This window comes from Penicillium vulpinum, assembly GCF_028829585.1.
Source record: "Penicillium vulpinum strain IBT 29486 chromosome Unknown utg000002l_segment0_segment0, whole genome shotgun sequence".
Taxonomy (NCBI): Eukaryota; Fungi; Ascomycota; class Eurotiomycetes; order Eurotiales; family Aspergillaceae; genus Penicillium; species Penicillium vulpinum.
In genome coordinates this window covers 3860137-3887922 of record NW_026643242.1, presented here as the reverse complement: position 1 = coordinate 3887922, position 27786 = coordinate 3860137, and the positions used below count along the sequence as shown (strand labels likewise).

At 44.3% G+C, this 27786-nt stretch overlaps 9 protein-coding genes across 9 annotated transcripts; 5 read left to right on the top strand and 4 right to left on the bottom strand.

Moving 5' to 3' along the window:
- Positions 1-783: 783 nt before the first annotated feature.
- On the top strand, positions 784-3680 carry N7479_004516 (uncharacterized protein; the record flags this gene model as incomplete). The annotated part of the gene is made up of 2 exons (XM_057252213.1): positions 784-1319; positions 1388-3680. 2 exons carry the CDS (start codon positions 784-786, stop codon positions 3678-3680), a joined length of 2829 nt encoding a protein of 942 aa, XP_057111538.1.
- Positions 3681-3934: 254 nt separating this feature from the next.
- On the top strand, positions 3935-4443 carry N7479_004515 (transcriptional coactivator p15/PC4 family protein; the record flags this gene model as incomplete). The annotated part of the gene is made up of 2 exons (XM_057252212.1): positions 3935-4168; positions 4225-4443. The coding sequence occupies 2 exons, from the start codon at positions 3935-3937 to the stop codon at positions 4441-4443; spliced, it is 453 nt and encodes a 150-aa protein (XP_057111537.1).
- Positions 4444-4569: 126 nt separating this feature from the next.
- N7479_004514 (uncharacterized protein) lies at positions 4570-8764 on the bottom strand (the record flags this gene model as incomplete). The annotated part of the gene is made up of 4 exons (XM_057252211.1): positions 4570-5244; positions 5297-5478; positions 5538-6023; positions 6097-8764. 4 exons carry the CDS (start codon positions 8762-8764, stop codon positions 4570-4572), a joined length of 4011 nt encoding a protein of 1336 aa, XP_057111536.1.
- Positions 8765-9109: 345 nt separating this feature from the next.
- Positions 9110-9622, bottom strand: N7479_004513 (uncharacterized protein; the record flags this gene model as incomplete). The annotated part of the gene is made up of 2 exons (XM_057252210.1): positions 9110-9325; positions 9410-9622. 2 exons carry the CDS (start codon positions 9620-9622, stop codon positions 9110-9112), a joined length of 429 nt encoding a protein of 142 aa, XP_057111535.1.
- Positions 9623-10834, bottom strand: N7479_004512 (RNA-binding protein). Its single transcript, XM_057252209.1, has 5 exons — positions 10699-10834; positions 10389-10445; positions 10234-10333; positions 9763-10177; positions 9623-9710 (listed from the first exon to the last, which is right to left on the bottom strand). The coding sequence occupies exons 1-5, from the start codon at positions 10782-10784 to the stop codon at positions 9658-9660; spliced, it is 711 nt and encodes a 236-aa protein (XP_057111534.1). The 5' UTR covers positions 10785-10834; the 3' UTR covers positions 9623-9657.
- A 967-nt stretch (positions 10835-11801) lies between these two features.
- N7479_004511 (putative mitochondrial carrier protein) lies at positions 11802-13092 on the top strand (the record flags this gene model as incomplete). Its single annotated transcript, XM_057252208.1, has 5 exons — positions 11802-11909; positions 11968-12288; positions 12355-12630; positions 12678-12814; positions 12867-13092. The coding sequence occupies 5 exons, from the start codon at positions 11802-11804 to the stop codon at positions 13090-13092; spliced, it is 1068 nt and encodes a 355-aa protein (XP_057111533.1).
- Positions 13093-13505: 413 nt separating this feature from the next.
- On the top strand, positions 13506-14326 carry N7479_004510 (60S ribosomal protein eL18; the record flags this gene model as incomplete). Its single annotated transcript, XM_057252207.1, has 4 exons — positions 13506-13509; positions 13624-13728; positions 13825-14192; positions 14249-14326. 4 exons carry the CDS (start codon positions 13506-13508, stop codon positions 14324-14326), a joined length of 555 nt encoding a protein of 184 aa, XP_057111532.1.
- A 298-nt stretch (positions 14327-14624) lies between these two features.
- On the bottom strand, positions 14625-16125 carry N7479_004509 (glutamate-5-semialdehyde dehydrogenase; the record flags this gene model as incomplete). The annotated part of the gene is made up of 3 exons (XM_057252206.1): positions 14625-15532; positions 15597-15758; positions 15825-16125. 3 exons carry the CDS (start codon positions 16123-16125, stop codon positions 14625-14627), a joined length of 1371 nt encoding a protein of 456 aa, XP_057111531.1.
- A 415-nt stretch (positions 16126-16540) lies between these two features.
- On the top strand, positions 16541-18336 carry N7479_004508 (putative COP9 subunit 3; the record flags this gene model as incomplete). Its single annotated transcript, XM_057252205.1, has 5 exons — positions 16541-16708; positions 16787-17533; positions 17627-17779; positions 17849-18219; positions 18285-18336. The coding sequence occupies 5 exons, from the start codon at positions 16541-16543 to the stop codon at positions 18334-18336; spliced, it is 1491 nt and encodes a 496-aa protein (XP_057111530.1).
- Positions 18337-27786: the final 9450 nt, after the last annotated feature.

Genomic DNA, 27786 nt, shown 5'->3' with positions numbered 1-27786 from the left:
CCTACCTATATTACAGAGAAAAATAGAATTTTTGATTTTTGAACTCTTTGTACCTTTTGTATGGTATGCCTACACAAAAGATACCTAATTTTGAACATTTATCGTTGACCGAAAATCATTGTTAACTGGGGCGCACCAATACAGTGAAGGTGTGTTGGGCGCTTGGCATGATTACGGAGTATCTATTTTGTACATTTTCATGTTACTTTGTACAGTCTCTCAGCAAAAGTCTTAACAACACCCCGGCCCCACCTCTATACCACCTTACTATTTAACCTACACCGCCATCCAATACGCGCTAATATACCTCAGCTATAGCGCGTATATCTCGCGATATCTCGCGTTCCCCCCTCCCCCCCCAATCTCACTTTCTTTCTTCTTTATATGCTTCATATATCATTTTCACTATACCGCACCTGGTGGAAGCGATTATCGAGAGCCAGGGGTGGTATACTGCATACTAGATTCCATAGTATGAATTCATGGAGGTTTTGACCGGCAGTAAATTATATAATCAAGGGGGTATGGGGCCGGTGTTGTTAACACTTTTGCGTAGTCACTGCATACCGAGTAGGTACGAGGTACGCACTGGCCAACGGTGTACGCCAAGCATTTTCTCTAAGGTTCCTATCCCTTATCTTCTTGTCCTTATGTTGTTCCCATGTCAAATTGTCTACACAGGTCTACACAGGTCTACAAAGGTCACATTGAATCTTGGACACGAAATGGAGGGTTGACTACCAGTACTCTGGACATTCTCCGAATCTGGGATATCTTAGTACAATGAGTCGCCACAATGATGACGCGGACTCCCAGGTCATTTCAGCTTCTCCATCCGGCAAAGACCACAACACTCACCCGATGCAAGACCCCATCTTCAATCAAATGACTTCAAAGGAACTTATTAATGCCGCCCTCAAATTTCTCTCGACCTCTACCAATGAGACCCTCCTTGCAGTCTTTGCGCTTCTTGCCCTCGTCACCTACATTGTTCTGGGGAGAATAGGTCTACTTCTAATTGGGGTGGTTGTGGGGGTTGTCCTGCACGCGTCCTGGGAGGGATCGAATAACGAACATGCAGATGGAGCGTTGCATGCACAAAAGCCTAACAGGCGAAGAGAACTTGCGCTGGAAGTCTCTAACAGGCTTTTGGACTGGCCGAAACGGGCTAATGCTTCAGGCACCCAGAGGGAAGGCGATGGTTCTATATGTATGCCTGAAGATATGTCCTCGGCAGAACTGGAATATGCCACATTTCAACCAGCCACCGCTGTCGCGTTGAGAACGCTCACCGATGCGGTCATTAAAGACTATGTCAAGTAAGTATTATTTCCTTCATCTATGCCCTTCTTCCACCGTGAGACAAGTAGCTTATCTTCAGATAAAGATACTGGTACGAGCCGCTTTTACCGTCCGAATCGAGTTTTCCGGGCTCCTGTCGACGAATTTTAACACATTTCATTACATCGGTCTCTTCGCACCTCTCGCGGAAACGAACAGAGGACACGTTCTTGCAGTTTCTCACCAACTCGTCATCTATCGTCATTGTATTCTTGAATGAACTTGCAGCAGCATTCACTGCTGCGGGCTCCTCGGTAGAAGCCCAAAAAACTGTGGACCAATATCTTGAACAATTTCCGGATAGCAGCTTAGCGAATGTTCTCTCTGAAAAACAACAAAAGAAGAAACTCAGCATGGTTGCTGATGATATATTGTCGAATTTCTTAGATGTCAAGGCCTACAATTGTCGAGCTGTACGGGACTTCCTCCGGGAGGTCTTTGCGGGTGTGATATTGGGGTCTATTGTGACCAGTCTTTCCCGTCCTGAATTTATCAATGAATGGATTATCCATCTCCTTCAGGACGGTGAATCCGAAATCATGCACGCTATCGACGCAGGCGTTGAAGGTGCACGGAACCAGGGCGTCAGTGCTCCCACGTCTGCAGAAGGCCCAAACGTAGACTCCATCAAAGCTACACAGAGAGAGTCCGTGCATGTGGCAAGAGCTACAGAGGAAGAAACAGCCCTAGAGGTGAAACGTCTGAGCGCTATGATTGCATCTCATGATACGCAGAGCTCGGTGTCAAAATTGCCACGCCAAAATGAACAAATTGATGAAATTCACCGTTCGGAGACTGGTTTGACTTCAAATGCGACTCATGAAAACGAAGACCACGAAGATCAGGGACTAATGCCCAGTATGCAATTACCTGTGAGCCCGAAATTATCCGAAGACTCTTCTGTGCTCCCTTTAATTCTTCATGGGGCACAAGTGTTGGTAGATGATGACGGGGCGAGAGATGAAAAAGGCCAGATCAAGTCGCGACCCATGTGGGATTATCTCCTACAGGTCGAGCCAGCGTCAACACGTTCGACTGGGTGGATGGTGTTTCGCAAATATTCGGACTTCCAGTCCCTTCACGAGATGTTAGGGACTGTTTCGCGATTGAATCAGATTTCAAGTTTCTCGGAGCGTCATCCCACACTGCCTACCTGGAAGGGCAAAACACGACAAGCTCTCGCTCGGGACCTTGAGTGGTATCTACAAGATGCTATGAAGCACGAGTCACTTGCCGACACTGATCGAATGCGCCGATTTTTGGAAAAAGACGTTGATTCTTCTACTGAACCCACTGGTCCTAACAAACTGGTATTCCCTTTCCCTAGTCAAACTACGTTTGAAAATATGGGCAAGGGTATGCTGGATGCATTGACCAATGCGCCTAAGGGAGTGGCAGGGGGCAGTAAAGCTGTCTTTGAAGGAATGACGGGGGTATTTGGAGGTGCCGCCAATGGCAAGAAACCGGCTATTATTGCTGATCAGATTCAGCCCAAGGTTGATAACTCATGTCGCCCCAGTTTGTCACAGGCACGACCCAGCTTTGGTGATCGTACCAGCGTAATCAACGAAAATTTTAATTCGCCTGTGACATACCCTACCGGCTCCCTTGAAATCCAAAGACGCGAAATTTCCAGGTCATCTTCAATCGATGGTACCAGGGACTCGTTTGGGAATGAGCAAGGTGCATGGACTACAGAGACCTCGCCCTCTGAAATCTCTCTTGATCTCAGCGATCATACTGCAGAACTTGACATACAGGCAACGGAAACTATTGATCGAACCTCGTCGCATCACCGATCAGAGAATGGGCAGAGTATTGATCAAGCCTGCAAACAGGGGAATCCTATCACAGCTGATGAGACCCAAATAGCAGTAGAGCTGATCTTTGCGGTCATCAATGAGTTGTACACCTTGTCATCTGCATGGAACATACGCCGGACCCTTTTGAATGCTGCCAAATCGTACATCCTACGTCCCGGAAGTCCGACATTGGAAACGATTCGTACTCTGTTGCAAGAATCCATGATAGAAGGCCATACCTCAGATAACGCCCTGGGGGATTACCTGGTCAAGCTTCGTGAGAACGCACTTCCGACAGAGGAGGAACTTAAATCCTGGCCCCCTCCACCTAGTGAGGAGGAGAAAATCCGGCTACGGGATACTGCGCGTAAACTATTTGTGCAGCGAGGAATCCCACAGGCCTTAACAAGTGTCATGGGCGCGGCTGCTAGTCGAGAAGCGCTAGAGAAGATCTTTGACAGTCTTCAGGTTGAAAGTGTCGCTCGGGGATTTGTCTTCTCGATTCTACTACAGGGCCTTAGGGTATTGACTCTTTAGTGTTCAGTAGATCAATTTTATTTGGACCGTACTATGAATAACTAAGTGAAAAATCACAAGGAACGGCCGTAAGTAGGAACTACCAATGATAGGACACACGCACATATATATATATATATATATATATACTCCGTATACACATATCAACTTTCACGTGATGACGTGCCGGGGTTTCGCGCTCGTGTTTGGAGACCTATGCAATTTCCCACTTTCTTGCCTTCTCACAACCAGATACCTGAGATCACTCATCAGCCATGTCATCCAGGAAACGTTCATCTGAGTCAGGCGCTGGCACTGACAATAGTGTGCGCCCCAAAAAGGCCAAGGTCAACAATAATACAGTGGAAGCCAAAACCGACTCTAATGGAGATCGCTACTGGGAAATATCAAATATGCGTCGCGTGACCATATCTTCATTCCGCGGCAAAACCCAGGTTAATGTCAGAGAATACTATGAAAAGGATGGGCAGCAGTTGCCAGGAAAAAAGGTCAGTTGATCAGTAATTTTTTGCCCAAACTGTGCTAATATTTATTCCCAATTCAGGGTATCTCAATGCCTGTGGATCAATTCGCTGTCATCATCTCCATCCTACCTGGGATTGAGCAGGCATTGAAAGAAAACGGGGAAACTCTGCCTCGGCCTGTCTACTCGGCAGAGGGCAGCCAGTCTGATCAAGGAGAGCAAGGACAGGGCCACTCGGACAACCAAAGTCCATCAAAGCAGAATATCGAGGCGACAAGTGACGAGGAGAGTGAAGCATAATCGCCATTGAGAGTTGATTTATGTTGCCTATAACTAGTCCTTACAATTTCATCATAATCAAATTGAGTTTGACCCATTTGAACCAAACCATGGTGGTTTGGACTGACTCCCCAATTTCCCTATAAATCACATACTTGCCTCCTGCGTTGCCATGTTGTTGGCAATAGAACCTCCTCGCCAAGCATGACGATGATCTTTCTCCTGGAGAACCTGGCTCTGGTCTCCGATTTGACCCCATCCTCCTCCTCCGGGTGTACAGATAATGATCCTGTCCCCTACTTGCATTTGAGCGGAATTCTTCGCGCCCAGGTTGATGTATCTTTTCTCCGAGGTTCCGTCTTGGTTTTTCACGCGACGCACCCAGATGTTCTGACCACACTGCGCGTCCTCGCCTCCCTCCAATCCATATGGATGGTAGACTCTTCGTTCGGAAAGGATAGAGACTTGCACGGGAATACGGAATTCAATGTCTCGCACAACGCCATCCCCTCCGCGGTGCTGACCATTGCCTCCTGAATTCGGTCGAAGACTGAATTCTCGGAGGATCACAGGGTACCGCCGCTCAAACACCTCTGCGTCGGTGATTCGGGTGTTAGTCATGTGTGTATGAACCCCCGACGTGCCTTCCCAAGTCGGACCAGCTCCGCTACCACCGGCGATGGTTTCATAGTAACCAAACCCTTTTGTTTCAGTCTCACCAGGTATATTCCCTCCGAACCCAAATGTGAGATTGTTGGTATCACCTTGTGACGCAGCGCAAGCCTGGAAGCACCTCAAAATGACGTCGGTCACTCGTTGACTCTGAAGAGACGATGAGCCCATAATCAATGTAAGTATTCTGTCTTGGTCCTACCGTCAAAACATTGCCACCCACCACAGCAGCCGATTCCGAAGGGGATAGAAGACTCCCAGAAGGAATTCGGACGTTGATTGGCTTTAGACAGCCCTGATTCAACGGGATATCTGCCGAAATAAGGCATCGCAGGCAATATATGATCGCTGAGTATGTGACCGCCTCCGGTGCATTGATATTGCCTGTTATTGTCAGCTCAATAAAAATCAGGGTTATCCCCCTTTAAAAACGCTACCCATACCATATACTTCTGGGCCTGTCCCCTCGAAATCGAAGATTGCCTCTCCTTTGTCTCCATCTATTGATATCTTCAATTGAATAGGACTCCCATCATCCATGTAATCAATCGCACTCAGATCTCGGCCAGCAAACCTCTTGCTCACATGTTTCAGTAGATTGCGTACGCTAAGCTCTGCATTGTCTTGGATCTGGTGCATATAGAACTGCACGACAGCCTCACCATACTCCTCAATTAGAGTGCTGATCAAGTTGATCCCTTTCTTATTCGCCGCGATTTGAGCCTTAAGATCATTCAAGTTATCTGCCAGGCAACGAGTTCCACTGCAGTTTGGATACTGGGCCGGCTCTCTGTACAGCAACTCTATGATGCGATCCTCGTCAAACTTACCTTCTGATACCAATTTTTCGCTCTTGATGGCCGCGCCTTCTTGATAAAGCTCTTTTGAATGAGGTGGCATAGATCCCGGGAGTATTCCTCCGATATCAGCTTCATGCAGGTTAGAATGTATATTACATTTCCCCCCCCCCCCCCCTCTCTTTCGCTCGGGAAAACGTCTTACCATGGTGCGCCCTAGAAGCGACGTAGAATATGATCTTCCCCCGGCTGAAAGCAGGCTGCAGGACTGTGATATCTGGGAGATGAGTTCCCCCAAATTCCGGGTGATTTGACACGATTACATCGCCAGGCTTCAGTTTATCTTGCCAAATCTGGGCCTGTATCCGCACGCAGGTTGACATGCTACCGAGATGAACGGGCAAATGTGGCGCGTTCGCAACAAGACCACCTTCTGCGTCAAACAATGCGCAGGAGTAGTCAAGCCGCTCCTTTACATTGGTGCTTACACTTGTTTTCTGTAAAGCACGTCCCATTTGCTCGGCAATAGCCATAAATCTGTGCGAGAAGACGCTCAGCAGGATAGGATCCACATTGTCTGTGCTGATATCTGGCTGGCTGGTATCGGATTCACCAATATTGATGACGACGTGGGTTTTTGTCAAGAGCGCCGAAGCTCCTGGGGTCACCACAATTGTTTGGGTGTCATCGGCTAAAATCGCCGGGCCCCTCACTCGGTCGTTAAGCTTTAATTCGCCGAGTTTGTAGATCGGGGTTTCAAGTCGGCCACCCTCGAAGTACACAAGAGATCTGCGATATTCTTGGCCTACCGTCACATCCTTTGGGTTAGATTCTTGGATCTGCTTGTCTACAGTCTTCTCGGATATTTTGAATCCTTTCCCGATTCCTCTCACCCGCACATCATCCACGATGATGTCCCGCTCTGGGAGAGTAAAACCAAATTCTTGATCGTGTTGCTTCATGAATGCCTTCCCAAAGGCCCATTCGTCCCCCCCAAAGTGAAGATCGGCCTCCTCTTTGCTGGGTTTGAGTATCATCAAGGCAGATTCTGTGCCTCGATATCGCATATTGAGGTATTCTTCAAACACGATGGAATCATTGTCGAAGCCTTGATCTTGCAACCTCTGTGTGGATCGTTTCTTTAAGTCTTCTATTCTTGAAGCAAGTGCATCTTGGACCTCTCTGCCATCATCAGCCCAGGTCTTTGATTCGGGCTCTTGGTTTTCATCAACAACGTCTGCCAGTGCCATTCCGTATGCCGAAAGCACCGAGGAATACCGATGGATCAAAATCTGCCGAATCCCCAGGCTCTCAGCAATGGCAACGGCATGTTGGCCCCCGGCTCCTCCAAACGTAGCCAACCTGTGTTTTGAGGTGTCATGTCCCTTGGCCTCCGTTAGAGATCGAATGGGCCGAGTCATCGTCTCATTGGCTACCTTGATAAAACCAAAGGCAACCTCATCGGGGGACATTTCTCGGCTTTGGCCCCCTTTGGTCAACTTGCGGTTGATTTCTTTGGTTAGTTCCTCAAACAACACCCGGCTGGCTTGTTCATCCAGTCCTTGGGTTTCATCTGAGCCAAAAATCTTCGGGAAGAAGTCAGGGACCAATCGCCCAAGGAACAGATTGGCGTCAGTTACTGTGAGTGGTCCATTCTTGCGATAGCACGCGGGCCCTGGATGAGCTCCTGCTGACTCGGGCCCAACGACGAAGAGATCGTTTCGATAAAACAATCTTGAGCCGCCACCTGCAGCAACAGTGTTGATGTCTAACTGAGGAGATTGAATTGTCACTCCAGCGGTGGTTGTCTCAAAGACATGTTCGTACCGACCGGATCCGTACCTGCTAACATCCGTGCTTGTCCCTCCCATATCAAAACCTATCACAGGTGTCTTCGACACAGGATCGTAGGAAGTCAATGCATAGCCCACCACTCCGCCAGCAGGCCCTGACAAAATTGCTCGTAGGCCTGAAAATTGGTCCACGTCCACAAGGCCACCATCCGACTGCATGAATTCACAGCGTGCGCCTTTGGCTCCCGCCTGCTGTTTGACACTCTCACTGCCCAGGCCACCCTCGAATCCAGCTTGAAAGCCAGAGATATACTTCTTGATGGCAGGGGTCAAATATGCATCGGCACAGGCTGAAGTGGTCCTCGGCACAAGTTTAATCATCGGCATGAGCTGATGACTCAGACTCACATGGGGGAAACCAATTTCTTTGGCGATTCTTCCAACCAGTGTCTCATGGTCTGGAAAAGTGTATCCATGTATCAGGCATACTGCTATGCTTCTAATGCCGCGGTTGTATGCCTCTTTCAACTGCGATCTCACCAAGCCCTCAGATGGACGCTTCAGTATGCGAACTGCTTCTGAAGAAAGGCCACGAACAACATCGGCTTCTGCGCGGGTCTGTTCCCGGGGAGTAGTGGTAGTGGTGCTTCGTTGCGGATCTTCTGCGTAGTCTTCCAGGGTGACGCGCTCATCCACCTCGATCACTTCCTCGTAAAGGACATCGGGACGTTTGATGGCAAGGTCAAATATTTTAGGACGAGACTGATTTCCAATCTCAAGACAGTCTTTGAAGCCCTTGCTTACCACCAACACTACCTTCTCCCCTTTCCGTTCGAGCAGCGCATTTGTTGCCACAGTTGTGCCCATGCGGATGCTCTGGATCAAAGAAGTATCGATGGGTTCCCCACGAGGGATTTCATGACCTGTAAATTTGGAAAGAATACGTCGTATTCCCTCTAAAGGTGCATCTTTGTAGTTATTGGGGTCTTCTGAGAGCAATTTAATCACAATGTCGTCTTCCAAGCGGCCCGTCCCTGGATTTCCAATACAATCCGTAAATGTCCCACCTCTCTTTATCATGTCAGTCCTCTGTATAAGCAGTGGGGGAAGAAGGCTAATACATCGATTGCAATGCTAATTCCTGTTTGTTTTGGTGAGCCCATAGTAAAGGTCGAATCAAGTTTATAGTGATAATTGAGACTTCAGTTGTTGCTGTGATGGATTGTTTGATGGATTGGAAATGAGAGACCCCACGCTAAATATCCTACGTCATGGCTATGATAACCACTTTCGAGAATACATGTATCTTTTACTATGCAAAAATTCTGTTGGCTTGTCTGTTTTTTTTTTTTTTTAACATTTTTATTATTATTAACAAAGCTGTTGAATTGGTGCTTTAAAATTGGTTTCCCGACAGCATTGACCTCACATACAACTAATGGCACTACAGCGATTCAGAGAAACACCGAGTGTGCCGACCAGTCGAATAGGGCGAATTGAAATAACCGCTTTCAAATTAAATTGCGAACAAGACGAGAGGGCGAAACGAAATTCATCGTGGTATTTGGGCGCGGACTTGGAACGATCGCTCGACGTTCGCTTCGGTGGGATCCGAGCTGCTGACCAGGATAAATTACCAACCTCAAAAAATAAAATAAAATGGGAATAACTCGGGGGAAAAAAAGCGAGGTTGAAATAAAAAAGCAGGGGAAGCAGGGGTCACACGTTCACTTGGCCCCAGCTTGTCCCAGAGCTCAAAGTTTCACGCCATTTGAAATCAGAAACAGAGAGGCAAAGAGGGACGAGAGATATGAGATATGCCACAGGATGTACTGAGAGCAACACTGGGGTGATAACCTTGTCTCCTCCATCCCCCGGGTTGGCACAACCGCAATGAAGGACACCTTCAGAAGAAAACATAATGTCGACGGAAGACATGGGTCGAGAGCGAAAGAACGTAGTACTGAGTTGATCTACTCAGCAGTATCGAGCTCATCATGAGCAGAGGGCATTGGGTCCAGGGGTACTGCCGTATATGTGAGTGAAAAGAACGTTTCTAGACTGAATCCCGAACTGACCTTTCCTGTCCTCACCGTTAGGGCCATTCTCACGATCCTCCTCACGACGCTCGCGATCATCATCGCGTCTTTCCCGCTCATCCTTGCCATCACGTTCACGGTCATCGGGGCTACGAGAACGGTCGCGAGAACGGTCGCGATCACGTCGATCGTGGTCACGGTCACGGCGGTCAGAATCACGGTCGCGGCGGTCGTAGTCGCGGTCAGTACGGTCAGCGTCCCGTTCGTACCGATCGTCTCGGCGAGGGGAATAGTCACCGCCGCGGCTGCGACGAGGAGATGGGGAGCGACCACGGCGAGGAGGAGTGCGATCACGGCGACGATCGCGGCCAGCATCACGACCAGCGTCACGGGGAGCGTCACGGCCAGAGCCAGAGTCAAAGCGCCAGGAAGCAGAGGGAGGAGTGCGTGCCCACTGGGGATAGGTTAGAAGAGATTTAACAGGGCTTTTTGGGAGGGGGATGTACTCACCTCGATCTTCAGCAAATCATCACGACCGATACGCTTGTTGTGCATTTCATGGTAAGCATCATCAGCATCCCGGCGACTCTCGTATTCAACGAAAGCGAAACTGAGCGATTTAGATTAGAAAGACAAAGTGGTGTAAGATGTATCATTCAACTCACAGTCGGCTGGATGGAGTGCGGGGGGCAGGGATATCACAGCGAACAAGACGCCCATAACTAGTTTCAGAATCAGTTGAGCTAGCTGCAGATACTGGTAGCAAGAGGAATTATGGTGACGAATGACTAAGACTAGCTAACAGTTGCCCGAGGAATGAGACGGGGCAACGTAGACACAAGCTTCCCAATGCCACGCTAGTTGGAAGAAAGAAAGAAGATTGTCGTCCAAGGCATTGCAAATGGTCTTCATCGGGACGTCGTCGGAAGGATGGGGATCGAAGTTCGTAGGTGCGAAGGTAGAGGCGACACGTACCGTTCGAATTCGTAGGCAAGATCGCGAGCACGGGTGCCATGGCCAAACCCGGTAACATACAAAGTAGTTCCAGAGCGAGAAGACATGGTGCCGTTAGCACAGAGCAATGGAAGATAAAGAAGATTGGGTCAGATGGGGTTTTTTTAAAAAAGAATTTGAAAGGTGAGATGGAGCTTTAAAAGAAGCTTCAAGAGGATTAAAGAGTATAAGAGAGAGAGAGCACAGAAAGAATTAGTGATGAAGGTGCTACGGTGGATCAAATGTGCCAATGACGCAATTTATGAAAGGGAGTTTTTGCTTTTCTTTTTATTTCTTGTATTCTTAATTTTTCTATTTATTCATTCATGTAAAAGGGTATTTCTGATTAATTCTAATTATAAATAAATAAAATTTCGAATATAATATATATATATATAAAATCGGATATATAGTCTACAATAGATGTTGAGGATGGATCTACGTAGGCTTAGTTCATAGACCAGGAACAGGTACGTAATATAAGTGGCGGACTAACTAACTAACTATGTAGTTATCGGGAGGTACCGTGTCTGTCGGTAAGTCGGGACGGTCTTCTCTTTCTAAACCTCTCTCTCTCTCTCTCTCTCTCTCTCCCCCTCTCTCTCTCTAAGCACGTTAATCCCCTAGTTATACACAGTCCTGTGTTCTGTGAGGAACACATTTACTTGTTTCTTTTCACCTGTTCAAATACATCTTCCACCAACTTGAAGGAAGGAAAAAAAAGCAAACCCGGCCCAACAACTCGTCTGACTATAGCAAAGCTCTTTCTTTTTCGTCTTTACTTCTCCTTTTCGGAAAATCTACTATCAACGTTACCATTTATTGCCTCAGTTATATGTCCATTGAAACAAGAAATACACCACTGGACACAGGGTCAATGATGTGCCTTTAAATCCCCCAAGTCTCGGAAGACCACCAACCTTCATGGCTAGCACTACACCAATAGTGCTTTATCGCATTTGATTTGCAACAACAATCAAGCTTCATTTTCGATCAAGATAATTGCGGGAATCATTACACCGCAGTTCACAGAGGACTTTTTTTTTATATAAACCTCTGCAGAACCGGATGTGTATATCGTCAAGATGAGCTTAAATCGTCAGGATACTGTTCAAAAGGAGGAGTTGGAGGGTACAGCGAAGCCTACCTTGCAGAATTTGTCCAAGTTTCCTTCTGGTTCAAATCCAGGGAAGGTGAGAATCGACACTCCCGTTTGTCTGAGCTCGGAGGCTGACTTGTTGATCAAAGCAGGAGCTGATTAATGAGCAAACCCCTTCAATTTGGATTCGTACCAGGAATAACCTCGCCGAACCGGTGGTGGCTGCATTCATGGCTGGTGGAGTGGCTGGTGCAGTTTCTAGGACAATAGTGTCACCACTTGAACGATTGAAAATTCTTCTCCAAGTTCAAAGTGTCGGTCGAACAGAATACAAATTGTCAATTTGGAAAGGCTTGGTGAAGATGGGGCGGGAAGAAGGCTGGCGGGGCTTCATGCGAGGAAATGGAACAAACTGTATTCGCATTATCCCTTACTCTGCAGTACAGTTTGGGAGCTATAATTTTTACAAGCAAGTGGGTGGCTGTTCCTATCCTGCAAAATTAGGGCTCGGATGCAAACTGACATTTCTTTTGATCTAGTTTGTAGAGTCTCCCGATGGCGAGATGACCCCAATGCGTCGCCTTGTTTGTGGAGGTGTTGCTGGCATCACCTCGGTGACTATCACCTATCCTCTGGACATCGTTCGAACCCGGCTTTCCATTCAATCCGCTTCATTTGCCGATCTTGGAACAAGAGATCCAGGCCAAAAACTGCCAGGCATGTTCACCACAATGGCCATCATCTATAAAAATGAAGGCGGAACAAGGGCTCTATATCGTGGAATTGCCCCCACTGTTGCTGGAGTAGCCCCATATGTGAGTTGTTCTTTTCATTTGACTTAGTCATAACTGACAGGCAACAGGTGGGACTCAATTTTATGACCTACGAATCGGTGCGCAAGTATCTGACACCGGAAGGGGACAAAAACCCTAGCTCTTATCGAAAATTGTTGGCTGGCGCGATATCTGGAGCAGTCGCCCAGACTTGTACTTATCCTTTGTCAGTTCTTTTATTCTATTCGATAAGCCCTATGAAACTGACTTTTCCTTAGTGATGTGCTACGTCGGCGATTCCAGATCAACACAATGTCGGGAATGGGTTACCAATACACCTCGATCTGGGATGCTGTGAAGGTCATTGTGGCTGAAGAGGGACTGCGTGGACTATTCAAGGGGATAGGGCCGAATCTTTTGAAAGTTGCTCCTAGTATGGCCAGCAGCTGGTTGAGCTTTGAAATGACTCGTGATTTCTTTGTTGGCTTGAATGATAGCGAATAGTTCAAATACTATGTACATACCTAGATTTCTTCTCATTATTATGAACATATTCATTATATACAATGCATATAAATGATCTGTGTATATGATGTAAATCATCAATGTATGGGATAACTCCCATAAATAGAAATTTCCCACCTGGGCTAAGTTGAACATTACGGTTCACTATACGGAGTACAAAGTACGGAGTAAATTCTCTGCGAGATCCATATTGGCACGTGATCAGGTGGCAACTCAAAGATGATCACGTGGGTATAACCAGGTCATGTGTCTCGCCTTTCCTAGTCAAGTCTAGCGTAGGGCTAAACCCACACACCACTGTCCAGCCGAAAGTCAAGGATCAAAAACCTCCTGCACTTTCTATACGGGTGCGACAGCAAGCTATTTCCCGGGAAGTCGACAAATACACAGCCATGGGTATGTTCAATCATCTCCGTTCACTCGACTATCGCATCTCGCAGCATTCACTCGAATCTGTGTCTATTTTTTTCTCGTTCTCAGTCCATTCAACTAACAATTCATAAATCGCAGGTATCGACCTGGACCGCCACCATGTGCGGAGCAGCCACCGCAAGGCTCCCAAGAGCGACAACGTCTACTTGAAGGTTCTGGTGAAGCTCTACCGCTTCTTGGCTCGTATGACCCCCCCGATTCCGACTTTCGTTTGCAGCGCAATTTCTATAGGTGTACCGTTTTGAGGATGCAGTGAGGCTGATATGGGATTTATGATAGGCCGCACCGAGTCCAACTTCAACAAGGCCGTCCTTCGTCGTCTCTTCATGTCGAGAATCAACCGCCCCCCGGTTTCCCTTTCTCGCGCTGTTGCCAACATCAGCGAAGCGCAGAAGGGCAAGACTGTCGTCGTTGTGGGCACTGTCACCGATGACAACCGCCTCTTGACCGTCCCCAAGTTGTCGATCGCTGCTCTCCGTTTCACCGCTACCGCTCGCGCTCGCATTGAGAAGGCCGGTGGTGAGACTTTGACTCTGGACCAGCTTGCACTCCGCGCTCCTACCGGTGCCAACACTCTCCTCCTGCGTGGACCCAAGAACGCTCGTGAGGCCGTGAAGCACTTTGGCTTCGGTCCTCACACTGACAAGGTGCGTTATTGCGATTGGAAAATGAGATGCCATACAAATTTACTGATTCAAAACAGAAGCCATACGTGGGCAGCAAGGGCCGCAAGTTCGAGCGGGCTCGTGGTCGCAGAAGATCCAAGGGTTTCAAGGTTTAAGGGACTTGATGAGGATGATGCGGTATGTATGTATTGTGAAAGATACATTGACCACATTGACTTTCTCGGTGCCTGGAATCGTTCCAATTCTAGTCAGAGACCTCAAGTCTGTGTACTTAAAAGTGGCGGGATGTCTTTGGTTGGACTGGGAAATGAGAATTTACGAATGAAGGGGCAAAAGAAAATTGAATCAGGCTTTGTCCTAAGTTTTTTCTTATGGGATTTTTCAAACAAGAAAGCAAGAAAAAAAATATTTTCTAAAATGATATTCTTCTAATGTGTTGCGCTGGTGAGCCAACTACTGGCCTACGGGCATATTAGTATGGAGGAATTTCTTCCCTCCTTCCCCATAGTCTGCTGCCCCGTGTCCATTTCCCCGGATCAAGTACTTGTAGATCGTCAGACCCTCAAGTCCAACCGGTCCTCGGGAATGGATCTTGTTGGTGCTGATGCCAACCTCTGTACCAAATCCAAACCTCATGCCATCGGCAAACCTAGTTGATGCATTCCAGAAAACACCCGCACTATCAATTCCGCTCATGAACATATCTGCCGCCTCTTTTGACCGAGTCAAAATGATCTCTGTATGCTTGGACGAATGCACGTTTATATGGGTAATGGCAGCCTCCACGGCCATGGTCGGAGGGTCAGTTGAGGGGATGGTTTTCACTGCCAAAACAAGGTCCAAAAACTCAGTGTTGTAGTCAGATTCAGTGGCCGTTTGTAATTGTGCTGACTTCTCGGCTGGCAATGTCTTTGTCAAAGCAGATTTCGAGTCAGGATCACAACGAAGAGTCACGCCTTTCTCCAGGAGAGCAGCAGCAACCACCGGGAACACCGATTCAAGGGTATCCTCGTGGACAAGCAACGTCTCCAATGAGTTGCATGCCGCTGGATAGTTTGTTTTCGAATCCACAATCACTTTCACAGCAGTATCGATATCGGCATCAGCGTGTATATAAGCAGAACAAAGGCCATCGGCATGGCCAAGCACGGGGATTTTGGTGTTATCTTTCACAAAGCGGACAAGTTCGTTGGAACCTCGGGGAATGACCAGGTCAATCAACGAATCCTGAGCCAAGAGAGAAGACACCACATCGCGTGTCTTGACCAGCTGGATCGATGATACTGGCACCCGAGATTCAGCGATAGCTTTAGATACAACGTTCGCAATTGCCGCAAAGGACTCCATGGATTCCTTCCCACCTAGATAGATATTTGCGTCAATTGAACAATATCATGGAATCTTCATAAGGGCGTGCGTGTGTACCTTTCAGAATAGCAGCGTTGCCTGATTTGATAGCCAACGCAGCGATGTTTGCTATCACCTCTGGGCGGGCCTCAAAGATAATCAGTAGCACACCGATAGGGCAGCTGACTCTCTCAAGCATTAGACCATCGTCGAGGAGGGTTCGTAGTGTCACTTTCCCAACTATGATTGTATTATGTTAATTTCTGTCTCAATTACTGGACCTCACAGTTTAGAAAGTGCACTCACTAGGGTCATCCAAATCCCGCACACTCAAGATCCCATCAAGCATGTCTTTGTATTTTCCGGGCCGCGACAGGTCGAGTCTCTTGAGCACGCTATGGCTCAAATTCCCGCTCTCAGCCGCGATAGTGGCAATTTCTACATCCCTAGCATTGGCTTCAAGGATATATTTTCGGTTCATTTCCAATGCATCATGGAGCAATGTCAAAGCTCTATTGCGCTCATCATTTGTTAAAGTTGCAAGACGACGAGAGGCAAGTGATGCGCTATGGGCGGCATCAGCTGCCGCGGATTCAGTCAATGACATGATCTGTCTCAAATAATCTCGGCCCTATATGGAATTGAACAATAAGCGTCAAACAGAAGTGAAAACAGTAGTAGACTTAGAAGAAAGGAAAGGAGAAAAAATGAGTCAAAAGTGTGGAGGGGCACGTTATCGATCCCGCTCCTCTCGGATTTACCCACCCTCCCGAGGTGTCTGATAATCATCACAACTCCCTACGTCACATTTCTTTAACATACACATACCTACAACGTAGGTTTCTTTTACGAACATTTCATCAGATACCTTTTTTTCTTCCTTCCTCATCCAACGTCGAGTTCCCATCGTATCGCAATTCTGATATCACAAAAGCGAAGAGATATCACACCAGTTTGAAACAAGACCTCTTTGCGCATTTGAAACCAAATTATCTTGTGCTCTTCTTTCACGCCTTGCCAGGATGACACTCCTCTCGGATATTATCTCCGCATCGGCGCATTTACACAACTCTAACCACCTACCCAGTGACGAGTATGACCGTCGGATTCGCGAGCTAGTTGAATACTTCAGGCGATTACAATCTACCAAGGCACTCGACTCATTTGCCAGTGATGGGACTTTTCTCAGTGTAAGCAGCTTTATTTATATCGAGCCTCTCATCTATGGAACTTCTATGGGTTCACCGCTAATACACATTCGTCTTTAGAATTTTGACCCAGTGATAGATTCGATCCCATATCTTTTCGTGCTACGTGTGCAGATACAAAAGGCGCAGGAAATCAATACCAATGTGCTCCCAGCGGACCTCCGCCCCTCAGGAAAGCTATGGACATGCGCTGCACATTTTTTGACGAATTTCGATGGGGTCCAGGTCAGGTACGCAGGACGAGAATGGCGCCTCCTTGTTGAGCTCGTGGGACAAGCCTCGCAAGCTGCATCAATGGCAAGTCGGCTATTTTTCCAAAGTTACTCGGGTTCCATTGCTAACCTAACCCTGCTACAGCCACTACTAGGTGCTAAGCTGGTCAGGGACGCTATGCTTCGTCTCGACCCATCATGTGCTGTTTTCACTTCAAGTCACCTTTTGCTTGTCCGGCTGTGTCTCCAGGCCAAAGCATATTCTTGTGCATTGCCTGTCTTGGATAAGCAGATTTTTCATTTCCCAATTTCGCAGGGACGTGCCTTTTCGGGACCCTCTGCGCTTTGCGCAGATCATGCGTCAAGTGTATCCTTTATGACTGAAGCTTCCGGGGTCTCATCCAAGCTCTCATACCGAGACTACTTACAGTACTTTCTTTACGGTGGTATGGTGTACATGGCATTGAAGGAGTGGCGGAATGCACTCCATTTCCTTGGGATTGTCATCTCTGCGCCTAGTACTAACCCTGTGAGCTTGATTATGGTCGAGGCCTACAAAAAATGGGTGCTGGTAGGCTTACTCGAAAAGGGAAAGGTGAGTTATCTCTTCGCTGAAAGAAAACAAAAGAAAAGAAACTCGATGGCATTAGCCCTATTATTTTCTTGGGCTAACTGTTTCCATGGGTAGCTCTGTTCGCCTCCAAGCATCACAACACCTCATGTGGTGAAAGTGTACCAGTCACTCGCGAGACCCTATATAATACTTGCTCATGCATTCGAACATGGTGATCTAAAAAGACTTGATGCTGAAATCGATGCTGGCAAAGGAGTGTGGTGCGCGGTAGGTGGTGGCTCTAATTGACACTAGGTTTTATTGTTTTGGAATTCAGAGCTAATGCCACCGCTTCAGGACAATAATTTCGGTCTCGTGTCCCAAGTAGTGGGTGCTTTCTTCAGTCAAACTGTTATCAAGCTTGGGAAGACTTTTGCAGCTTTAACGGTGGCCGACCTTTCAAAGCAGGTCTTTCCTTCCCCTGTGTGTGCAGATGTCACTAGATCCGCTGTTTCATCTCTCATCATATCTCGTGCCTTAAACGCGACATTGGTGCAGACCAAAGATCATGCTGAGTCTTCTATGCTACGGTTCTCATCCATTCATTCGTTACCTCGACTCTCTTATGAGTCGGATTTACAGTCTCAACTCAAGCAGGAAATGAGGATAATGGAGGCCCTGGTGATTAATCTTGGGGAAACCAATAATAACCTGGGATTAAGCGATGAGTACGTTGATAGTCTACACAAGGGTCAGGTTTGGTCAGGTTCCAATGAAGTTAATCCTATCGTAGGGGGGAGGCCGGACTTGAGATGGATGAAGATCTGATGGGTGATATGTCTTAGGTTCATCTTTATGATACCAAGGAGCAATATGGACTCTGGATATTCTTGCTTTGAATGAACTGTTTGTAGTGCTACAGCGTAAAAGTTTTGGGAGACCGCATCAGTATGGTAAACCCTATTGGCACAGAGTAATCACTAATAGCACAGAATACTATACCCTTTTGGGATAGTGTCTCTTGATATATGATTATATAATTATTTACAGTAAAGTATTAACGTATTTCATATACGAGTGGCGCACACAAGCGAGCGGCGCACCTAGACCTAGCACTCACCCGCCCCGCGGGTCCGAGATTAGGAACCTCCACCCGCACCTCAGAGGGTCAGGGTCTAACCTTACCGACCCTAACCCTGACCCTGACCCTCTAAGGGTCCCTTAAGGTTTACCCGTATCGACCCTTATCGACCCTTAAATATATAATTTCTCCCCGCCTTTCCTATTTCGGACGTATAAATTAGATAATTCAGCTTCTTAAAATACTATTATTTATAGCTATTCTAGTATACCTCTAAATTTTTCTTATTTTCTACTATAAAGACTTTCGAAATATAAAGAAATTAAATTATAAGCTAATACCTTATATATCGTTACCTTAGGTTTCTTAGTATTAAGTAGAAAAATCTTATTAAAGGTTAGTTTTAATAGATAATGTATTTCACCACCGAGTGGTCCACACCCCCGAGTGGTCCACCACAAAACACATAGTAAATGCGATAAATTACAACATCATATCTCAACAACAGTAGTCTATATAGCAATTTACTTATAGCTTTATGCTTTTGAAGTAATATATTGTCTCTTTACGGAGTTTTAGGAATCTATATAACTTGTTGATTGAGGTATATATATTTTGAGCTTTTTGCGACGTAATTATCGGTAAATTTTGAAATGATAGGTACATAACTTTCCACTTTCTTTAAAATTGATATAAAATACTAATAAGTCTTTGTAAAGGATATGCCTGGGCGCACATTCTCCAACTCGGCCAAAAAGACCATTATATCAGAGCTCAAGCTCTGATATGCCCAGGACCAATATATATAGTAGCGCACATAGTTTATCCGTGACAGTCTTATCAATGACTATCGACAAACAAAGAGCCAAAATACAAACATGGTTGTTGAGATATAAATGTTGAACATGTTGTATTTACTATGTGTTCTGCGATGGACCACTCGGGGGTGTGGACCACTCGGTGGTGAAGTACGTTAATATAAAATATTTATAGTGTAGTAGTTAAAATCTATTTCTAAAGTAGACTAATAGTAGTATATATTGTACGATAAGAAAGTATCTTTTTATTTTTAATATAAATAAATATTAAATATTAAGTTATCTTAGGTAATTAACTAATTAGAGTCTTATTTAATTTTCTACTAATTTAGCTTACCTCTAATTACTCTAGATCTTATATAAAAGAAGACTAAAGAACTCGATTATTAGACTTTAACGATTTCTATTATAAAAAAAAGACAATATAACTAGAGAGTCGATAAGGGTAACCCTTACTAACCTTTAGGATAACCCTTAGAGCGACCCTCTTTACCTATATATACCCTCTATACTAGCTAATTAGATAAGATAACTTTAGCCTAAGTAGGTAAGATAATAATCTATTAACTTTATATCCTCTCGCGACTAGGGTAAACTAATTCCTACTATATAATAGCTTTTTTCTATTTACTTTCTATAAGTCCTATTCTTTAGATTCCCTATAAACTACCTATAAATTATATCTTAACTCTCGGATAGATATCCTTCCTTAATAGCCGAGGGGGTAGGAATAGAAGATCTCTTATATCTTATCCCGGACAATACTTTTTTCTTAAGTCTATTTCTATTAAGTTAACCTTTACTTAAATTGATATAATACTTAATAATTCCTCTATTCCTCTATAGCTAGTACTCCCGGTACTAGAAAACCTTAGGTAGATTAAACCCGACCGGATTAACGAATATCTATCGTATAAAGCGAATATAAGTAAGGAATTTGTAGAGTAGTAGCTTTAAACTAACTATAGGAGAAGGCGAATTAATTAGGATAGAAGGTATTATATAACCTACTAGGAAGGCTTCGATTAAGTGGCTAATACTAAGGATAGAAAGCTAGGTATAATATATAAGCGATACCGTACGGTTCTTAAATATCTAGCGGTAGTATATTCTAGTACCTTATCGATAAATAATTATCTTAAAGGGCTACAATACTAGCGAGGAATAGGAAAGCTAAGTATCTATCAACTACTTATATAAGCTATATATATAACTAACGTATTTCACATGCGAGCGGCCACCATAAGCGAGTGGCCACCCCACCCAATTGTATTAATTTTAGGGGATTGTTATATTGACACCCCCCTTGGCTAATCCGACACCCCCCTTTCCTATTTTGACACCCCCTACCTAAAAATTCAGGCTTTACTGACCGCTTTCCTGACCGCTTTCCAATTTTATATACCGCCTTCCTAGTAAACGCTCTATACAATAATAGTAGACAGTAGGTACCTACAATTTGTATACAAACCCTATACAAAATTAAGTCACTTTTGTTATATAGACTAGATCAAACAAATTGATACTCTAATTCTGGTTTACACCTATTAAGCATTATCAATCTCTTTATTATTAACACTATTAATTCTATCAATTCAATATCAATTCTATCAATTCAATATCAATTCCATTAAAATCACTATATAAAATAGCCTCTTTAGGCCTCAATTACCTACTCTCGTCTGACTCCGAGCTAGAAATAGTTCCCGAGTCTCCACCGGGTACTGCACCAATCACCGATACAGCTGTCGAGTCTCCTCCCGCTGCACCAATCACCGAGTCCCCTACCGCAGAGCCGATACTAAGCTTTATATTCCTACTTCTACCGGTTAATTAGATATACGCTATATTAGATAAAGGGGTTATCGCGATTAATACCTTTGCTCGCTCGTATAGGTATACAGTTACCTCTAAGCGTTTAAAACTTACTAAGAAGGGAGTAAAGAAGACGGTCTATATCTGCTGTAACCGTAGCCGTTTATACACCCTATAGGAGTCGGAGAAGAAACGACAGATAACTACACTTATAAATAACTATCCCTTTACTATAACACTTCGCCTCAATCTCTAAACAACTTATTAGCGCCTAACTGTTAAGAATCCTACCTATGACTATAAATCCTTACCGCTGTCTACCTATCCTATTTAACGGTCTCTTAAGCTGACCTATAAGAAAGATAAGATCGAAAATACGCTTCGATAAGGCTGTATAACCCGCTAGATTATTACTAAGCTCTATAGGGCTAATTCGCAGACTACTATTATCCCGCGGGATATTTATAACACCCGGAGAAAGCTATATAATATATTTCTTACAGGTAGAACACCCCTTTAGGCCCTCCTATAAGAACTCCCGAAGGATAGAGATTAGATATTTAAGTATAAACTTAATAATTAGGACTATATTTCTACTCTCTTTTGTATATATAAGACCAGCGTTACGATACTAAAGCTTAATCTATAGGTTATCTCTATAGATTATATATATAAAACAAATTAATACGGGCTTCTATTACTTAATATTGTGGGATTTACCGCTATAAGATCGACCTTCTATCTTAGGTTTGCCTTTATACGGGATAAAAAAGACAATATATATAAAGTTATACTAAGTTGTCTTAGCGAAGTATACGAAGCCTTTAGTCTCGAACCTCCCTACCCCTATACGATTCTCACTGATAAGGAGTAAGCGCTTATCAATACTATTGAGAGTGTATTCCCTAAGACAAAGTATATACTCTGTATCTGGTATATTAATATAAGAATTATAAAAGTTACTCGCCTACTTCTTACTGATTAGGTTATATAAGCCCACCGGAATCGTACCTAGCCCTAGTCTACTGAGTCCTAGTCTACCGAGTCCTAGTCTACCGAGCCTTCCTAGCGCTAAAGTAAAGCCCAGTAAGCGAAGGAGGATCGTAAAAAGGTTAAAGAGGGGTAGAATAAGATATTAAAACGCTGGGGCCGTGTTATTTACGCTGTTACCCCCGAAGAATACCAGCGCCAGTGGGATTTCTTTAAGCACTAGTATCGTAATCCCCTCTTCTAGCCCTTAATCGAGTATATCTAAAGAGAATAGCTCGATAGCTACCTAGAGCGCTTTCTCTATATTTATACCTCTCAGTACCTTTATCTTAACGAGATCGCGACTTCCTATACTGAGGGTACTTATTAGCTGCTTAAGCTAGGTCTTTAAGTATCGAACAATAATTTACTAGTTATACTTCAGAGTTTTAATAACGCGGTGACCCTCTAATTCGCTAAGCTTAAGTAAGGAATTTAGGATTAGAAAATTCGGAATCTAACTAAAAGAGTACTACTACTCTATTCGCTCCTTATAAAGAGGATCTCAGTATAAGCGATTTAACTTACGAAGGAGGTTTACGAGAGATATCTACTAGAAGGGGCAGAGGGGAAGCGACCAATCTACCCTATCTGTAACTGCAATTCGAAGAACACCTCTAGATACCTATATATTTATATTATTAAGGTGTACAACAATAAGAAGAAGCAGCTCGAGCTAGATCTTTACTATCAGCACTAGTACCTATATAGTATTAACGATACTCCTCCTATTGACCCTACCCTTTTAGTATAGGATCCTCTTCGTATACGTTGTCGAGGATAACCCAGAGGTACGCGTAACTTTGCGAGTACCTAGGCTACCTAGGCCACCGAGGTAACCTAGGCTACCTAGTAAGTTATCTAGTCTTCCCCCGATCTATTAATATAAACACAAACCTAAGAGACCTCCTCCGTCTACCGAGATCCGTCGTTATAGGAATCGAGCCGGGGTTAGGTTCGTAGTGTACCGCGGGGTCGTTTACGGGGGTATCCTCGGGGGATAGGTACTGCTACTCGGGGGATAGGCACTGCTCGGGGGATAGGTACTGCTCGGGGGACTCGTAGTCGTAGTTATAGTCGCGGTCGCGGCCAGGGTGCTATAGATACTGAGTATACTGAGGGTACTGGGGAGGTAGTTTAATACAGAAGAAACAGTAATATACGATTAGAAAGCAATAAATCAGTTGAAATAAGTATTTTTTTGCAAGTATAAAGGTATATTTTGTACTATATAAACCAGAATTAAATACAGTGGGCAGAATATATAGTGGTGCAAAAAGTATTTCGGCAGAATAAATTGATACCTGGTTAATCAGGCATTATCAGGCAGGGGGGTGTCAAAATAGGAAAGGGGGGTGTCAGATTAGCCAAAGGGGTATCGGATTAGCCAAGGGGGGTGTCAATATAACAATCCCCTATATAAATTGGTATAACCTTATTTTTCTCGCAGATTTCATCAAATTTAGCTGTTAAATAACTTCCGTGACCGTCGAGTATTAAAAGCCGGTATACTCCTTTTATACGCGAAGAAGTTAAAGGAATAAAGAGTTTCTCGAGCCAGCGAAGGCTAATTTTATCGGAAGTCTAGCCGTTAGGACTAACTTTAAAACGCCAGTCCTCCGGAAGGTTATTAAACCACGATTTAATAAAGACTTTGCCTTTAAAAATTATACACGGAGGAAGAACCTAACCAGAAGTATTTATACACTCAATAACAGTTAATAACTCTCGATTTCTAGGCTATAAAAGAGAGCGCCGACCGCAGTATTCCCTCCTTATAATAACCTTCGTAGTTACAATTACTTCTATTGCAAAACCAGTCTTATCGAGGTTATAGATATTATCGGGGTCGATTCCGAATTAAAGGATCGTTTTTTTAAACTAGATTAAACTACTCCCCAATAATTTTAGGATCTTTATATTTCGCGCGCTCGTAGTTATATCGTTTCGAGAATCGAGAGGAGATAGAAGGATATCTTTTCACGAAGTTTGTAACCTAGTTGTGGCCGACCGAAGGAACTGGTATAGTTCCACGCTTTTCGAGAAGAAGATTCGCTATTTCTTGTACAGTAGTAGGCCGGGGAGCCGCTCTACGAGAATCGAGAGAGAAAATCTATTTTTAAAGAGATTGCTCTTCAATTTCAGTCAATTTAGAGCAATTGGCGCGTAAAATCACGCGGTGTTGTATCCTATCAAGTCGGCGGCGGAGAGTTGTACGTAGGACATTGAATGTACGTACAGCAAGAGCAATAGAGCCGATATCTCTATTTTTAAAAGCCTGGATAGCTAATAAAAGCCTACCCTCTTGCTCTATTGAATTACTAGAGCTTTTAGAGCGAATTGGTGGTATAGTAGGTGGTTGAAGAGGAAGTGCTTGAATTAATTGACGCGTTTTTTGGTGGGGTGGCCACTCGCTTGTGGTGGCCGCTCGTATGTGAAATACGTTAAGCTTATTTCTCTACTTAGAACTAACTAATAGATAATCTACTAGGGTTAGAGAGTGTAGAATACTTAGGAATAGAAGCTTCTAGATCTAGTTATAGTATTATATTTACCTTTCCTATTCCTCGAGTATTAAGAGTTCTATAATCTTATCTTATATATATAACTAGCCCCTATAATACCGACTAGTCCTTCTAGGAAGGTAATCTATATAAGGCTTCGTAAATTTATTACTAAAAACTAAATAACTAACGTGTTTCACAAGCGAGTGGGCCACATAAGCGAGTGGGCCACCCAACCCAAAACGCGTCTATGAATTAGCACTTAGTTAATTCAACCACCCACTATACCACCAATTCGCTCTCGATCCTCTCGAAATTCAATAGAGCAAGAGGGTAGGCTTTTATTAGCTATCTAGGCTTTTAAAAATCGAGAAATTACCACTATTCGTGAAGTGGTACGCCAATTTAAAGTACCTCGCTCTACTTTACAACGCCGCCTCTCTAGTGATATCTTTCGTCCTGAATCACGCGCCAATAACTATAAATTGACTAAAACTGAAGAGGAATCTCTTAAAAAATAGATTCTCTCTATGGATTCTCGTGGAGCAGCCCCCCGGCCTTCTACTGTTCGAGAAATAGCGGATCTTCTTCTCGAAAAGCGCGGAACTACCCCGGTTCTTTCGGTCGGCGAAAATTGGGTTACAAATTTTGTGAAAAGGTATCCTCTCCTCTCCTCCCGATTCTCGAAGCGATATAATTACGAACGTACGAAATGCGAAGACCCTAAAATTATTCAGGGGTGTTTTGATTTAGTTCAAAAGACAATCCTTCAGTTTGGAATCGACCCCGACGATATCTATAACTTTAACGAGACCGGTTTTGCAATAGGATTAACTACAACTGCGAAGGTTATTACAAGGAGTGAATACTACGGTCGGAGATCACTTTTACAACCTAGAAATCGTGAATAGGTGACTACAATTGAGTGTATAAATACTTCGGGGTGGGCCCTCCCTCCGTGTGTGATTTTTAAAGGCAAAGTCTTTATTGAATCCTGGTTCGAAGGCCTCCCGGGGGATTGGCGATTTAAAGTTAGTCCTAACGGCTGGACCTCCGATGAAATTGGACTTCGCTGGCTTAAAAAGCTCTTTATTCCTACTACTTATTCTCGTACGAAGGGGGGGTATCGGCTTTTAATACTTAACGGCCACGGAAGTTATTTAACCCCAAAATTCGATAAGATTTGTGAGCAAAATAAGGTTATACCAATCTGTATACCTCCTCACTCTTCTTACCTTTTACAACCTCTTGATATCGGCTGTTTTGCGGTATTAAAACGTTCGTACGGTTAGATAGTTGAAATAAAAATACGGAACGGGATCAACCATATCGATAAATTTGACTTCCTCGACGCCTATCCTTTTACACAAACTGAAGCTTTTAAATCGGAGACGATTAAAAATAGCTTCGGAGCAGCTGGTTTAGTTCCTTTCTTACCAGAGAGAGTGATTTCAAAGCTCAATATTCGGCTTCGAACACTAACCCCCCCTCCGAGTAGGGGGAGTGAATTAAGCCGGAATTTTACCCCGAAAACACCCTCTACAGAGAAAGAACTACGTCGACAGGCTTTATTAATCAAAGCTTTACTTCGTACAAGATCTCAAAGCCCGCCTAGCCTATCAGATCGTGCATTAAACCAGCTTATAAAAGGCTTCTGTCTTACAATATAAGGTGCTATCTTACTCGCTAAAGAAAACAAGGAATTACGCGCCGCCAACGAGAAGCAGAAGTAAAAGCGTACTCGATCTCGAAGGTAGATACCCGCCGAAGAAGGCCTTTTAGTTTAAGAAGCCTCTGCATTAATTATACAGCAACAGGAAGCAACTGAAGCACCTCTCCCCGGCCCCGGTATACCTAGAGAATCGGCTATTCAGCCACGTACGCGCCCCCCCCCCCCCGGGGGTGTGGAATATATAGATTGCCAGGGTATAGAAGAGAAATATATCCAGATAGACCACTTAGTTAGTTCAATTAATTTAATGGCGTTATGGTTGAGATAAATGTATTTAAAATTGGTAGGTTAGATAGGGTGGCCCACTCGGTAGTGGAATACGTTATTATATATATAATTTAACTTAGTCTAAATAATCTACTTAGGAAGATAAAGGCTTTACTAAAGAATAACACCGCGGAGCTTAAGTAGAAAGAGGATTGCGTATAGGCCCTATATACTCGACAGTAAAAGCGAGAGATTACCGATACACTAAATAAGGTTAGTTCTCTTACTTTCTAGTTATACAACAATTATACTTATATCTATATATCTAAGGTCTGTAGTCTTACTATCTATATTAATATAAGCCCTTAATACCGCGACGCTTTTTATAATCTTTAACCCGATAAGCTAAAGCTTATACCTATCTAGGATATATAAACGCGATAGAATTTAATATATCTTATACTTCGCTGGGCTAAGAGACTTTAAGTGATATTTAATATATTCTGCTCGCAGTATAATCAGCCTTGTTTTACACTAAATACCGAGGAGTAGTAATAAATCGATTATCTACTGTTTATCCTATAGCCCTTCTTTAAATATATAACTGTTATTTATATAACTCAAGAGATAAGTATTCACCTAGTCTTTAGTTTCTATAATAGGATTTTTAATTATCTTAAAAATTTAGGGGATTGGTATAGAGACACCCCCCTTCAGTATGGCAACACCCCTTTCAGTATGGCAACACCCCCCTGCCTGATTTATACCTGATTTATACCTTATATATCAGGCATTATATAATTCTGCTAGATCTTTTTCTGCACTTTTGAATTCTGGTTTATATAGTAAAAAATACACCTTTCTGGTCAGAAAAAAGTACTTATTTCTACAGAGTGCTTTCTATACCTGCCTCGCTATTATCTATATTAGGTACCTTTATCTTATCCGCGTCCTCGTCCTCGTCTACGTCCTCGCCCGCGTCCTCGTCCACGACCTGTACCCTATACCCGGCCTCGGCTTACTTCCTACGATAATAGATCTCGGTGGACAGAGCTATCTTATATTAATAGATCGGGGGAAGACTGGGTATTCTAGGTATTCTAGGTCTG